Source organism: Seriola aureovittata, chromosome 7, assembly GCF_021018895.1.
Source record: "Seriola aureovittata isolate HTS-2021-v1 ecotype China chromosome 7, ASM2101889v1, whole genome shotgun sequence".
NCBI lineage: Eukaryota > Metazoa > Chordata > Actinopteri > Carangiformes > Carangidae > Seriola > Seriola aureovittata.
In genome coordinates this window covers 17,388,980-17,405,286 of record NC_079370.1, presented here as the reverse complement: position 1 = coordinate 17,405,286, position 16,307 = coordinate 17,388,980, and the positions used below count along the sequence as shown (strand labels likewise).

The window sequence follows — 16,307 nt, the reverse complement described above, 5'->3', positions numbered from 1 at the left end:
TCAAAAGGTTCAGCACTGAGGACACCCTATGCATCAATTAGTGATAGTTTCAGTGCCACTGTTGATAAACAGCAACAGGCAGGGGCACTGTCTCAGTACCATCCCTTTTTACATAGGAATAACATAAACACTAGGGCTATGTATTGCCAATGATTTCCTGAATTGATTCGATTCCAATTCACAAGGTCCCATTTCAATTATATATTGAATTAGTCAAAGATATTTCAGTTATAACATAAATTTTTCTTGGATATAAACAAGGTTCTCTGAGTAATACCGCTATAAATTGTTCCTTTATCCTGGTACATTATTAAAAACATTAATGCTTACATTATGAATGGACCCTAAAGCAGTTACATTAATGCTTTTTTTCTATTCAACATGACCTACAGTTTAGACAGGCATCTCAAGAAATAATAGATTTTGGCTAATGTGTGTTGTTAACGTAGGCTACCCCAGTGCACCGGCTACAGTCTGTATGAACAGGTACACAGCATCTTTTTCTCATCTTGCTCATAGCTTTGCTTTTCCTACAGCTCTTCACTCTGTACACAGATTTTAAATCTGACATGCAGCCACACATCCGTCTTTAGACTTGCCGCTGACTTCATTGGGACCTCATCTGTCATTTCTTTGTTCCTCATTCAGAGATGTAGTGCTGTTCGTTTACGTGCTGGAGCACACGCGAAAGTGCACGCACATGGTTGAATAGCTGGTTTCAGAGGTTAAGTAACCACTGCTCCTACAATGACAAGTTTTAATTAATTTACTGACTTGTGTCAGCAACAGAAGCTGCATTGGAAACTTCCATTCAGAGAAGAAGGGATCAAGCTTAGCTAACAGGCTAGGCTATGAAAACGTTTCTAAGCTAACAAGCTAGGCTATGAAAACGTAGCTAAGCTAACAAGCTAGGCTATGAAAACGTAGCTAAGCTAGCATGTCCAAGTGTAACAGACTGACTTTATCTGTGATGCATTTACACAGAACCATGACAAAGAAACTGTCATAGTCATTCTTATAAATGCAAGTCTTGTGAGAATGACCACCAGACAGCCCTGTGACAAACTCAACCTGTTTCACCAAGGCAGTTCTGGGGCCGGGTTGAAATTGCTGCCTGATCTCAAACCAGTTCTTCGCGCTCCGACTGCCAAAAAACGTCTCTTGGTCAGGAGAACTGGTTTGAGGGCGGCACAGACACTTTGTTGGTCTAGAACTTGGTTACTTGGTTATGTCTTAGATATGGATCTAAAATGACTTAAAAAAAGAAGCATCCAGGGAGGATCCAGTTTAAAATTGGAGGGAAAATGTCAGTAGAAGGAGAAGAGCAGGTGGATGATTTTCAAAGCGCTACGCTGCAGGGTTGACAGAGAGATTTCACTAAAGTGAGTTAGTGCTGAAGATGGGCAGGATTCCACATGAAGCTCTCTGAAGCCAGTGTTAATGTGCAGCCACTATCCACTATCTTGTTATAGAAATGATCAATGCTCTCATCCTATCTCATCCTAACAGCCCCTTGTAACCCTGAAAGTGAAACATGCTTTTGTGAACAAGTGGGAAAAAAACATACAGGGTTATTTTAAAATTAAATATATGTACATATACTAACAAGCTCTACATTGCTGTATAAGAACATGGGAACAAGGTCTTGGAGCTTTAACCTCAGAGAGTGGTATCTAAATTCCCATAATGTAATTTCCTCAAGGACAGGATAAAAAACAAATGAGAATATTACACATATGTAAAAAGACCTAGATTCTTTTTTGCAAGGGGCTTGTTTTTTATTAATTACATTTTCAGCAAGATGAATCAAGCGTACCTCAGGGTAGGGCTGAACGATTTGGGAAAATATCTAATTGCGATTTAATATGCTGTTATTTATTTATTTATTTATTTTTAGAGTTGCTTATCTCCTGTATTATTCAACAAACACAAGCAATAAATCATTCTATATTATGACATTATATATTATGACACAATATTAGGTAGATTAAAAATAATCAGTTCTTTCCTGTAGGCCAGGCCTATTTGTCATGATGAAATTAGATGATGCATGAATTGATATGAATGACATATTTTTATCTCACTACTTAAATCACAGTAGTATATCTACCGATTTGTTTAACTTACAGCCTTGTAAGCTTGTCAAATTGTCCGTAGTTATGCAGACATGGTTCTCTTCATAGATGTCCCAGCTGGTTGAAGTCTTCATTAATGAAATGCACCGCAAGACTCTGATAGGGCTCCGCTGTAGTAGCGAAAAACTCTGTTTTCAGCTCCGCTGCGACTCAACTTGTATTTTTTATATAGCTCCGGTATGGCAACCTTGCTAAAATATGTGCGGGAGGGCATGTTGTACCGCTTATGCAGTTTATTTATCAAAGCTGAAAACCCAGGCTTGGCCACCGGGCTGAGAGGCATCGTATCTTTCTGCTAATGCCTGAGTAATTTCCCCATGCCGTTTTGAATTGTGCTCATATGGAGGTATGCTTTCAAACGTTTAGGTCAGTAATCTTTGTGGGTTGGTATTTGGATAACTTGACACACTAGTGGTCGGCATTTTAGCCATGCAATTATCGTACATGGCTTTGTTGTGCTGATACAGGTTAGTAGTGTGGCCCCGTGACGTAGCAAGGCAGGTCCTGCACAATACCTGACGCTGTGCAGCCTCTAAAGCCAAAATAGTTGCACACAACTGACGTACTGCTCCTCTTTGACACTGACGTTTCCGCAGTGCCAGGTTCTGTCGAGCCTGAGGCCATTATATAACAGGTCAAAGTGTAGCGTGCCAAGTTTTTGCTCCCTCTTTTAGCCGACTGCTCTGCTCTCGTTTGCAGGTCACGTGACCAAAGTGTATTCGCAGCCTTTGCAGTTAGAAAATCGCATTTTATCATATCGCGATACTATCGCAAAAGCAAATAATCATTCAGCCCTACCTCAGGGGGGTCAAACATGAGGCATTTGTAGTTAGCATTTTTTATTATGTTCTTTGGTGCAACCAGATTTTAAAGAAAATGTTCTCACCCAAACAAACTGAACCAAAGGAGTGAACAGTGAAAATGGTGTAATGGATATAATAGAGTGTGAATGCACACCAAGACATGATGGATGAATAAAGCATTTTTGGCGGGGGTAGATTTCCTGTGGCTGAGTGCTGCCACAGCTTGAATGACTGTGGATCAAACTGCTCTGTATTGCTTGGGTTCCTCCAGAGATTCAGTATAACTGTAGGCCAGCGTGAATGTTGTTTAAGGGGCTGAAAACTCATTGACATTCTCAAGCAAGGCTTGGCACTGCAGCGTGCTACTTTCATGTGTGAGTGTCTATCAGTGTCTGTCTGTGTGTGTGTATATTCACAAATGTGTGTGTGCAGTATGGGCTAGCTGTTACCATAGTAACACAGTGTGTGACTCGCACATGTGGGGTGGGTACATGGGAGGGGGGAGTGGATGGGGTTTACAGGTTTGACAGAAAAAAGATAATCTGGGAACGGTAGTCCTGTAAATGGACTCCACAGCACACACACACACACACACACACACACACACACACATACGCACTCAGAGAAACATACACTCCACAGGCCTGTGTGTCTATTACTGACCCTTTAATGTGGTTGGAGACCTTGTCAACTATCTTTCATGTTGTGTCTTTAGCGTGTGTGTGGGTGTGTCACACATAATTTATGAATAGTGTGTTGTATATTCTATCAAATTGCTTTTAGACATGATTATTTTATCCATATAAAATAACAAAAAATGTATCGAAGAAATCTGTGGCATATTTTCATAAATAAATGGAATTGGCTTAGAAATTCTCCAGTGGAGCTCTCTGTGTGTGTGTGTGTGTGTGTGTGTGTGTGTGTGTGTGTGTGTGTGTGTGTGTGTGTGTGTGTGGCATGTGTCTCAGGCCAAGGAGACAAATGGTGCTTTACTGCCTGTGGCAGTTAACTTGTATGTGAGCCACCAGTTTTGGTGTGTGTGTGTGTGTGTGTGTGTGAGAGAGAGAGAGAGAGAGAGAGAGAGAGAGAGAGTAATAGCAGATGCTCTCTCTGGTCTTGTAGACATGCTCCAATGCTGCTGCCATCTGGTTGGCTGAGTAGAGCTAAAGGCGGGATGGTGGTTGCTGTGAAATCATTGGCTGATGGGAAGGCTCAAGGCTCTAAGTCCACTTAAGACTGAGAGCAGAAAGAGAGAGAGAGGGACAGAGAGAGAGCTAGGAGGGCAGTTACAGGAATGAGGGGGGTCATGAAACAGGGGCGTTATGGCTTTGTCCACTCAAAAGGGCAGATGGAGAGAGCACTGCACTGGGAAAGTGCAGAGGGCAGTCATGCATTGACAGGAGGAGGATGGGTGGAATGAAAAACTAAAGGGAAATCCAAGAGGCTGTGGCAACAGGAATCAGAGTATTTTTTAAACTAAGTTGGAAGAAGCAGTCACAGAAGTGTCCTTGTGTCCGTTTTTAAAATATCTGGCTACTGTTGACTGATTGCTTTAAAGCCTTAATTGATTATCAAAGTACTGAATGATTTACTACCCTAAGACTGCACAGAAAAGAAGACTCCTCAGTGGACAGTTGGTGCCTCCCCTTCACTCACAGTCAGCAGGTTCTTGGTCATTGCAGGGTGAGATGGCAGCTCCTTTTCAGCTCCTGAAAAACCACTGATGTGTATTGTTCCTTCTTTAAATCCTGGTGTTTTTTACTTATACTGTTTAGAACTAAAATTATTACTCGCTGCCACCAGACACACACAACCAGGGCTTCATCAATGGGTAATAAAAAGGAGGAAGGCTTGTTGTGTTACACAGCCCAAAGGACTTTTTTCTGTTTCACAACTTTGAAGTTCTGCAGCCAAACTCGTATGTCCACAAATTGCATGTTATACTTTTTCACTTCTGAGATCATACAGACTTTCAGAACTCCATTATTTTACCTACTGACCACTCGTCTGTTGTTGCTCTATGTACTTTGAAATGTGCCTTAAGGATAATTCCAGTTTATTACAACCTGGAACTTATTTTCAAAGTCTTGGCCATAGTGCGTATTGGTTATGATAACATCGCTTGCACAAAAGGGATTGCTGAGATCTGGGAGTAGATGAGTATTTCTAAAGCCTAAAGTCAGATAATAATATAGCTTTTAACAGGCTACTCCATCAATTTATTGTTGCACTTCTGTAAAGCTGGGGAAGTCACAAGAGACACAGTTTAAAAATAGTGGTCAAAATCTGTGCAGCGGAGGTCATCTGACTTCTTAGTTCTTATTATGGGTCCAAAATAATCCTGATGATGTCATCAGGGTTAGACCTTTACTTTAGCTTTGGAAAGTTCCTCCAGAGCACAAAATACATTATAAGGTGTAATATCACCTATCCCCATCTTAGCATGTCCATTGTGTACATCCATCACCATTTACTGTATTTTTGGCTCAGACCTAAATTGCTCATCAGTTTGCTGATATTTTAATGAACAATGATTATTACTAACATTTTGCGTGAGTGAGATAATCTTGCTCATAACTGTTGGCTTGTTTTCAACCTGTTCATCTGACCAACCAAGTTTCCAGCCGAGCTTGATGTTATTTTAGCAATGACACGTTCAAGTTTCCATAATTAATATAGAAATAAAGCTCAAACCCATGAAAATAAGACTAAAGCTAAAGTAAACCAAAATGATCCTTTAATAATAAACATTCATATAATTTAATGTAGATGTAGCTTTAACAATGAAGCTTAAAGATTCCATCACATAGTGTGTATTATAGCTTCTAGACAACAGAAAAACTGAAAATGAGAGGGCGAGTTGAGTGAAGCAGTGGTGACTGGTGCTCTTTAGGAGAGGTTATCTTTGGTCACACAGGCCTGCCTGTCTGTCTCCATCACATCAAACCACACAGACCCTGCTGAGCCACAGAGGGCTGGGAGATACTGTCATCCTTTTTATCCCCGTCTCTAATCCCTCTGTTTCTTTTTTCACGTCTTTTAAAAAGATTGTGATTGTTCATAGACTTTCCTTAATCTTGTTTTCTCTCGTGTGCTCTACCTCCTTTCCTACTTTCTTTCTCTCCTTGCCCTTCTTGCCAGTCATTGTTTATTTGGGACTTGTTAGTATGCTGTGCTCCCCCTTCCCTCCTTTGTAGTCTTTTATTTTATCTTCTGCTCCTCTGCTTTAAAACCTCATCCCCCAGTTTTCTTTCACCTTTGATCAATCTTTCTGCTCCCTCTCATTTCATCTCCTTGATGTCGGTTTCTACTTCTACATGTTTCATCTTCTCTAACCCAAGCTCTCTTTTTTTTTTACTTCTCTTTATTCTTGTATTCCCTGTTTCATCCATTGGCATTTGTTTTCTGTAGCTTTTAACCTTGATCTGATTTTTTTTTTTTTTTTTTTTTTTGGAGCATTCAAAACCGAGCAGGTTTAAGTCGCCTTTTTCTTGGGCTTTAAAGCATCTTACACACTTGCTCTTTTAACACAAAGATTATGACTGTTGTAGAGCTGTTATCTCATGCATGCCATCAGTGTGGACAGAAAGGAGAAAGTAGGAGACAGTGCGCCACAAAGCTCATTGCATCTCCCTCTACAGAAAATTAATCAGCAACAATTTTCTAACACCCCAGCCCCCCCCCCCCCCAAAAAAAAAATAACAATCACTGATTCTAGTTTGTAAAATGTGAATGTTTTTTGTTTTTTGTTGACTGTTGGTCGGACAAATCCAGCCATGTTCGACAATTTCCTCTAGAAATGAGGCATGATACATATTTTTCTCAGCGTTTTAGAGACTTTATTAAAAGATGAAAAATTATCTTATGAGTCTATTGAAAACAACTGTTAGTTGCAGCCCTTCTTGGTATTTGCCTTTGCTGACCAACCAGGATGTTTTCTCTGAAAAAGGTTGATGGTAATGTCCCTATAATGGTTTTAAAGGTCAGCCTCTGGTGTGTTGTGATTTGTTTTTTTTTTCTTCAATCCAGTGTCATGGCACCAGACATTTAAAGAAAACTTTTTTATTAGGTATTGAACTTAATTTAGTTTCATAAGTCTTAAGTTTTTCCTTGTGTTGACCTTTGATCCTCTGATGGATTATTCTACGGTGCATAATGTTGTTACTACAGAATTTGATATTGTAATGTGAATGTACAATGATGTAATGTAGAGAATACAAGAGACTCAGTGTTACGAGTGTTCAGTATAAGCAGCACAGGGCAACTACGTCTTTGTCACGGGTAACACATTCTTCGTAGCATGAGTTGTGCAAATCATTGCTATAACAATGTCACACTCTATGGCAACAACAATAAAGCAAGGCTGTTTGTCTGGATAGGAATGTCAAGTTTATGTATTCCAGTTATGCCTCCTCAAGCCTTTTTTTTTCTCATGGCTAAGCAACAAAAGCAAACTCAGTCTTCACCATGTGCTCTAATAAACAGTGGCAGTTGGTGTCTCATTTGCTCAGCAGGAAGAGGCAACACAAGCAAGAAATCAAGGAAACCACACTGACCTATGATAGTCTCACTATATTCCTATACGAACAAAGGCATCTTGGCTGCATGTAATGTACCGTACACCTCAGTGTGTTGTGCTGGTTAAGACCAGGCACTCAAGCAATATTTCTCCTCACCGACAGTCCTCAGACAGAGATGTTTCAGGGTCACAAGCCTTTTCATCTTGATGAGTCAACAGGAGAGCTCCCTGTGTTCTTTGTCGTTTCCTTGTTCTTGTCATTCAAAGTGTATATTTACAGCTACATACTCATTATTCTCTCTGTTCTGTCTGTCTCAGGCTCTCGCGTCTCACCGAGCTTACCTCTTGACGGCACGTATTCCCACCAAGGTAAGAGCAGCATCATAGTTTTATGTGAATTTTGTGCTGCACAGTCAGCACACTTTCTATGGACCACAAATAAAACATTTAAAAAAAACTGTACTAAAATATATAATAAGAGTATTATGTCAGCAAATGTTGTAAAATGTTTTCTCCTCCTCAGAAGTGACCTTAGAATAGTTTTGGAACTTCCTCCTACAGCCCCAACACAATCTTTGATTGACATCACAGTTGCATTGAAGGTTTTATACTTACTAACTATAAACTATAAACCAGTTTTGGTGATTGGTTCATGGTTTAATCTTCCTCTAAATTCCGTGTCCATTCTTTAACCTTAATTCTTTAAAGCTCCATTAGATTAACTTAAAAAAGCAAATTTATGTGTGTGTATTTGTTTAGATGTTAGTGTTTCACTGATTAGCAACTGTTTGCATGCCCCTGCAGCCCTCTTTTAGTCATTTCCCCAACTCACCCCTTTTGCTATAACTGTGATTTTGTGTGTAAATGTACATGTGTTTGTGTGTGTTGCATAGGCCATACAAAAGAGTAGATTAAAGCTAAAGTAGTAGCTCTGTGTGGCAGGTTATAGTGCAGTTTTTAGTTTTTTTTTAAACATTGAATCGCTTTGCCATATGCAGTACAGATGGCAGTTGTTAGCCCCATCACCAGCAATGAAACATCTGTCATCAGCTTTACCAGGATCGTTGTCACCACTACCACATAAAAACCAGCGGTGCAGTAACACGATGCAGATGTTCACTCAGACTTGTAGCAGCACCGGTCAAACAACTATCATTATCACTACTGCCATTATTAAACTTCACATCAGAGTCAGGTGCCTGTATTATAACCCCATTAGCTGGGTCTGGCCTGCTAGCTTTTGAAATTGGGCCCACAGCAAATGTAAATAACATCCTTTGCTGGGATGTTCATAATGAATGTACATAAAGAAATACCTGTTTGTAGACATTTCCATACGTGCAGGGGTCAGCGGTTGGTGTACAAATCACTTTGCTTTAAGAGTTTCAAAGTTCATTCTTGACCTTGGAAATAGCAGTTGGCAAAACCATATCACCTCATGGTCCATTTAGTAGTTGTTCTGGGGCCTTTCAGTCATAAAACATGATTTTCATCAACAGATCTTTTAAACAGCAACTTGTAATTCCACAGAGGTGGTGAGAAGTCTTTTAAAATGCAAAAACTGAACATCTGCAATTCCGTGATGAGCAAACTCCATCTGGTGATGATCATATGATATGATCAAAAGCTCCAGAACAGCTGCTAAATGAACTGTGATATGAGATTGTCATGTCAACTTTGCTGTATCATTTTTACAACCAGTGCGCAAACAACATATGTTGTTGTAAATATGAAAATGATGCTCTGTACAACTTTCATATTTGATCAGGATTTCTGCAATATTTATGTAAAGTGGTAGAAACACACTCACCAAAACATAAAGTTACAAAACCAAACAGTACTGTGATTGTATATGGAATATACAACAACAATACCTACATTAGCTGGACTGACGATCCCGCCCGCAATGAAAGAGTAGAACTTAAAAGTATTTTCCCCAACTCATGAGATCACATAACATCATATCTTGTACCAGGCCCAGGAAATACTTAATGGCAGCCATTCAAATAGATGCTTTCCAGTCAACAGGATGCCTCCAGGGACAGTTTAGGTGATTTATTGGTTGCTTGAAAACTGATTTATAGGTTTGCTGGGGGGGGGTCAAAGAGGCCATAAAGAACATTCAAGCTGACCCTGTTTTACATGACGTCATATGTTTCCAGTGTTATGAGCCATTTATTTACCTTGCTTTGCTGTTTTCTATTTGTGTGCTTTCCTCTGACCTGGAGGGATTAGACACTGGCTGCATGAAGAACTAACCTCTCTGCCCTACTGTCTGCTGTATATCTCACCCTGTCTCTGTCTCTGTTTTTCCACACTATCCTTTTCTTGGTCTAATTTTTTATACTTGTCTATTATATTTTCTCCTCTGTAATTTGGATATTACTCTTGTTTTAATCAAGAGAAGCTACTGTAGGTTACTTGATGCAACTTCTCAGAGTATTGGCAGTCAGGTCTTTCTATTGCAGCAGACCTCTATCACTTTCTGCTCTTAGCCAGATTATAGCCACAGATGACCTTTGCTCTCCTCTCCTTGTTTCCTTTTAAGCTGTTCATTGAGGTTTCTCACTCTTTTACCTTCTTTTTCAACTATCCAGATTACTTCCTTCTCTCTTCACCCCATTCACTCGCTATGTCTCTTTACCTTTATCCTCTTCCACTCACCACTGTGCCAAAGGTCGGCAGGGATAACCTATACAACATCTTAAATCCAGTTGAATCTGTTGGTTTTTATCTCAGAAGTAATCAGTGCAAGGTGTTCCCTCCAGGAACTCTCTGCAACTGAATATAATTATTGTTATCATTAATCACTTATCAGTACATAAATAGTGAAAATGCCTGATTTTAATTGCTTTATGTTGCATAGTAAAAGCAGCAAATTTGAGAAGTTGGAAAGGTATTCCAAATTTTCCTTGATAAATATTTTAAGGGATGAATCATTGTTACAGTTATCAATTCATTTCCTGTTAATCAAATTGCTGTTTAATTGGCTCCTAATTTTGGAACTAGCATAAAGGTTTCTAATCAGCCAAACTCTGTATCACTTAAGGATCTTTACGTGTTCATATTTCCACATTGCTACCAATAGTCCAAGTTCTGGGTGGGTTCTTGCTGCATCATGACATCCTTAAAAGATGAAGCCTGCTAACATCCGTAAGAAGCTGACTGTTACAGTATTTCTCCTTGTATTGATTTTTTTGATATCTATATCAGAGTGGACACCAGTCAACTGCAAATGAAGATTAGACTTTGCTCACTGTTCCAACACATGAACTATTGAATCTATTCATCTGTAAAAATCTGTTTTTGTTGACAATTTTGGCTGTGTATGCTTCTAGCCTTCTGAATGCATTGGAGACATTGCATTTGTTTTATTGTATGTATGTAAAAGTGGAACCCTAGAGATGCATCTAAACACCCAAGAGAGCAATCTGTTGGTGGGGATTTTGTTAGTATTATTTTCCGAGCAGAGCCCAAGGCCTTAATGTTGAAGTGTTGTGTCGCATTAGCGGTAAACCTCAGTTAAACACTTACTGTGTATTCCTCTTCTCTCAGTAATAGTTGAAATCACCCCTCCAGCTCTCTCATGCACCTCTCAGTGGGTTTCTGTGTGTGTGTGTGTGTGTGTGTGTGTGTGTGTGTGTGTGTGTGTGTGTGTGTGTGTGTGTGTGTGTGTGTGTGTGTGTGTGTGTGTGTGTGTGTGTGTGTGTGTGTGTGTGTGTGTGTGTGTGTGTGTGTGTGTGTCTGTGCGTCTCCAATTGATGGTTTGGCTCCTCTTTAGAAGCTGCAGGGCCTTACAGTCTGTCAGTGTCTCCTCCCAAACATCACACATGCTCTCTCTCTCACACACACATAAATTTTCATTCATATGTCCCTCCTTTCCTTGTCTACAGCCTATTGTGGCTGTACATTTTATATTCCTCTACACTCTTTATCCCTCTTTTGTCTCAGTTTAACATCAGAAGTAGGAGAGTGGGAGAGTTTATGTAACAAAAGATTGGACTGATCTTTTGTAATTTAGCTACCCAAGACACAACTTGAACAACAAAACATCTCATAGTAACCTTAAGTTACATTTGCTAGTAACTTTCTAACGTTCATGAACTGTGCCTCACTATATAAGAAATATGTTACAGATTACTGTTATAACTGACTATAGCAGCATCCTAATTGTTCAGTTATAATCAATCATAATGACTAAAACTACACATTGAATTTTTCATGAAAATAGTAAAAATAAAAAAGAGTGGATAAAGTTAAAGTGACAGATGGACAGTGAACGACTGAGTGAACGATGCAATTACTCAGGCTCCTCCTTGGTTCCTCCCCACACCTCTCAGCATGAAGCCTGCCATTGGCTAGACCTCAGATTTATCAGCAGGCACTCACTCATCAATGCCTGGTGCTCAGTTCAGTATGTATGCTATCATGGCAGTTACTGGATGTATGAATTGAACTGATTGACCCTTTCAAGTTAGGTTTGGACACTTCACACTGTAACATACAATACATAAATCAACAAAATATATACTATAGACTGCTGTTCCACTTGCACCACTCTATAAAATGTACGATGCTTGTACTGTACTACTGTACTAACCTGTCTATGGGGCTAGAACGGAGACAGTAACATTTTGACATTGAAATTCAAATTTGGTGTTGAAAACAAAACCTGGACTGAAAAAATAGATAATGGCATTGAAACACTTGTAATGTAAAACGTTGTATTGCCACTGGAAAGGTTCCACTGAAAAATAAAACACTGGCATATAAAAACAAAACAAACTACAATTACAATTTTATTATCTTATTTAATTTTGATGTTTTTTGTATTACGATGTGTTGTCTTCAATCAATCAGTCAGTCAATCAGATTTCTTCTCCATGTTTGTCCTTCTTCAGTGACAGGCTCCCAAACTGCAGGTAAGTCTGCTTATCTCTGTTGCTGTTTTTTTTGACAGGGAACCGGACTGAGTTAAAGTTAAATTTTAACAGTCGTTATGCTCTTTTAGCAAACGTCCATTGCAACAAAAGCTAACGTTAGTTAATACAACTCAGTTAGCTAACCTGTGCTTACTGGTCGCTGAGTCTCCCGTCCTCTCCTGTCTTTTGTTCAGCAGGAGATTGAGGCCAGTGCTATTGCTGCTGCACAAGGTCTCATCAACGTGCTAAAGCAAAATACTCAGCAGCCTCAAACCGCAGCACAGTAGAATTCAGTGCAAAATGAGCAGCAGACTTGGCTAAAACCCCAAAACAAACAGTGCGGTAGGAGATGGCCAGGTTTTGAACCACAGGTTTGCTAACTGACTAGTATTAGCTAATGTTTGCACTTGACCTCTGTCAAAACAGCATAACGTCTGTGAAAAAACAGCGGCAGAGAGAAACAGAAGACAGACATGAAGAAAAAATCTGAAGATTCACACTGAAACACCATAATACAAAAAAAAAAAGAAAAAAAGTTAAATAAGATAATAAGATTGTAGTTTTTTCGATGCTTGTGTTTTCCTGTTTTATTTTTCAGTGGAACCATTTTCGTGCCAATATTTATTTCAGTGTTTTTCAGCGCTGTTGTTTCCTTTTTCAGTTAAGGTTTTGTTTCCAATGTCAATTTTTATTTTTAATGCCAGAATTTAATGTCACGTCATGTTCTAGACCCATACCTGTGAGGTGTTTACACATTGAGGGTTCGCTGGATTAACATAAATAATTTCAGTTACTTACGTGTCATGTGTCAGACTTTACCGTCATACATGGAAGGTTGTGTAAAAAGACATAAGTAATAAACTGTTAATATTAACATTAACACACATCTATACTCTCAATATGACAAATTGTTCAGCAGTTCAGTTTTCGAAATCTACAGTAGACAGTGAAAAGACTCCTAAATTGACCCAGAACTTTAAAATAATTGGTAAGCAACTGCATTTATAAATGACTCTAACGAATTATAAAATTTATGAAAATGTGTCCAGATTAGTCTATCTAATAGACTTTTATAGCAGCTATTTTACCTGCTCCATCTGTAGTTTTAAGTTATTTCTGTTTCTACAAATTATTTGATCATGAGTGAATAACCACAAGCAACACTAAAATACAGTACATGCACATGCACGCACACACACACACACACACACACACACACACACACACACACACACACACACACACACACACACACACACACACTGCGCGCTCCAGTCAGACAGTAGACAGACAGTCTACTTATCCTCTCCCACCTCTCATCTCTGAGCCAAGCCTCAGGAACACAGTACCCACCTGGAATAGTCTGCCCTCTCTTCCTGGCCTGCCCTCAGGTGCTGGACTGTATGTGTGTGTTTGGTTGTGAGAGAAAAAGAAAAAGAGAGATGCAGAGACAGTGCAGGGAAATCATCTGCTCTGTATATAGTATCAGGAATTTGTATTCAAACCCCCCCCCCCCCCCGGTCTCACATAAAAGAATCTTCTCCTCCTTTTTTGGTATGGAAAGGCAGGCTGCTGCTTTTCTTTGTTTGTCCTGAAATACGCTCTTGAAACAGGATACATTTTTCCTGAATTGTTTTAAAAAGGGTGTCTTTTGCATGTGAATAGAAAAGTCATTTTTTAATTTACAGTATTTTCCAGTTTTTGTCAAAGCTGCATTCAACTCTTTCTCAATTCAAATAATCCATGGAGCGAATTGAAAACAGTGAAAAGGAAAAAAAATGCGTATTAGTTCTTTAGTGTTCTTTTTGTTACTGTAAATTATTCAGAACAAATGCAAGCAAACTGCATACTAAGGTGGTATACATTTCAAATGTATTCAGCATGTGGGCATTAAATACTGCTAGCTAAGTGAGACAGAGGAGCTGATTTAGTTAAAACAATGAAGTGACTGTATCTCAACTCTTGATCTTGGTTTTCATTTGAACCTACAAATGTGTCTAATGGTGCTTTGAAAAAACATGTGAATGTGTGAGTCAGTGAAGCAGTCTGCACAGGAGCCCAGAGAGAAACAAGGAATTACTGCATCCCTACCTGTTAATTATGGATCGACTCACTGTATTTTTACACAACATTCCTCAGTCAGAAAGTCACTGTACTAGACTGTTGTTATTGGCCACTGTAAGATCTCACACAAGCACACTAACACCACACTTACACATTCATTCATTCATTCATTCATTCATTCAAATACTTACACCCATGTTCACACTAAAATATAAGCAGCTTTCCTTTCTCTGATAATTAGGTTAAATAATGTCAGTGTTTAGTAGACTGTCATGCATAATTTTTCTTGTAATGTGCCTCCATTAACTATATCACCCATTGATTTAATAGTGGCATTTTAAGTATTTTAATGGTGATTTCTGTGCTCTTTTTTAGGTGGAACACTCCTTTAATTATCTGGAGATCCAGGGGATCGCTTGTAACAAGCCTACTCAGGTACAGAACTGTAGTCCAAAAGCAAGTTCGGACTAAATATTGAAGCAATAGCTAAACATTTTGGGAAATTAGCTTATTTGTGTCCTTGCCAAGTGTTGGATGAAAAGATCGATACCACTCTCATGTCTCATGCGTTAAGTATGGAGCTGGAGCTGGAGCCGGGACGCAATTAGCTTAGCGTAGCATAAAGACTGGAAGCAGGGGGAAGCGGCTAGCCTTGCTACCTCCAAACCCCCGTCCCTCCTGCCCCTCTACACCACGTAACTCTGCCTAACATCGTTGACTTTACATTTCTGTTAGTGTGCAGACTAAACAAATGAGATACAATGGCATATTCATTAAGTCTGGACAAGGCTAGGTTAGCTGCTTCCTAGCAGCTAACCAAGCCTTGCCAGTCTTTTCGATAAGCTAGGCGTCAGCTAGCTCAAACTCCACACTCAGCGCATAGAAATAAGAGTGGTATCAATCTTCTCACCTAACTCTCCACAAGTAAGCAGGTAAGTGCATTTTTGTAATTATGCTGTTTTTATGCATTCAGGAGGATTGTTACCTGCGTGAGTACCTACATGAAACTAATTTACAATGACAGAAAAGCCAAGTAAAAAAAAAAAGACATAGAGGTCATGGTAGTTTTAAAACAGACAAAACTTGATGCTAAAACACTAACAACTAAAGCAGCATAGAGTAAAGGGTTATAATGTGATAAGAGTTCATTTCAGTTTGGTTCTTGAGAGCTACATTTTTCTAACAAATCCAATCAGAGGAATTCTCTATAAGGTTACCAGGTATTATTTTCACCTCAAATCCCTACTGTAAAGTAGCAGATCTATCAGTGGTACAGGGATCAACACTACTACTTTTGTGCATTAACTTGTCTTCAGTGAAAGGTCATGGTCAGCTACAGGACAGGTGCTCAGGATTCAGTGTCTTGTTTAGGGACACTTCGGCAGAGTGGATGTTTGCTGATACCCTCAAGTTTAAGGACAGTGGTTGTCATCACAGCAGACGCTTTAGTGAGTAAAGGAGACACAAAACTCAGAAGATGGCTGAGAACACATCACAAAGCCTTGTATAATCCTGAAAAAAAACTCATTAACATATGTGACACCAAAATCTCTCTGAGTTGGATGTTTCCCATCTGGAGAGAGCCTCAATTTGGCTTTTTGACCAGAGCTGGCTAGCTGTCAGTCTGCAGGATCTACCTACAAAATATGATAATCTGTCACAAACCACACTGTTCCTGCAGCGCAACCTCTCTCCCACTCATCTCAAGAGATTTCAGTCCTCTTAATATCTTGACTGATGGCCTCCTGTACCATCTAGGATTATGTTAATTTTGGCCTATAGAGGAGGCATATATCACCTTACATCAGCATTTGCATAATTATGTCAAATGCTGAGATTGTTAGCTAGTCTTGGTAAATGTCAT

The 16,307-nt window shown here is 39.4% G+C and overlaps 1 protein-coding gene across 10 annotated transcripts in view; it reads left to right on the top strand.

Annotated features, from left to right (window-relative positions):
• LOC130172873 (F-actin-uncapping protein LRRC16A-like) overlaps nt 1-16,307 on the top strand; it is a 91,956-nt gene that overhangs the window by 24,682 nt on the left and 50,967 nt on the right. For all 10 annotated transcript variants that reach the window (XM_056381824.1, XM_056381833.1, XM_056381830.1 and 7 more), the window contains 2 exons: nt 7,776-7,826; nt 14,819-14,878. In XM_056381824.1, coding sequence (XP_056237799.1) covers nt 7,776-7,826; nt 14,819-14,878 — 111 coding nt within the window. The remainder of the gene's footprint in view (nt 1-7,775; nt 7,827-14,818; nt 14,879-16,307) is intronic.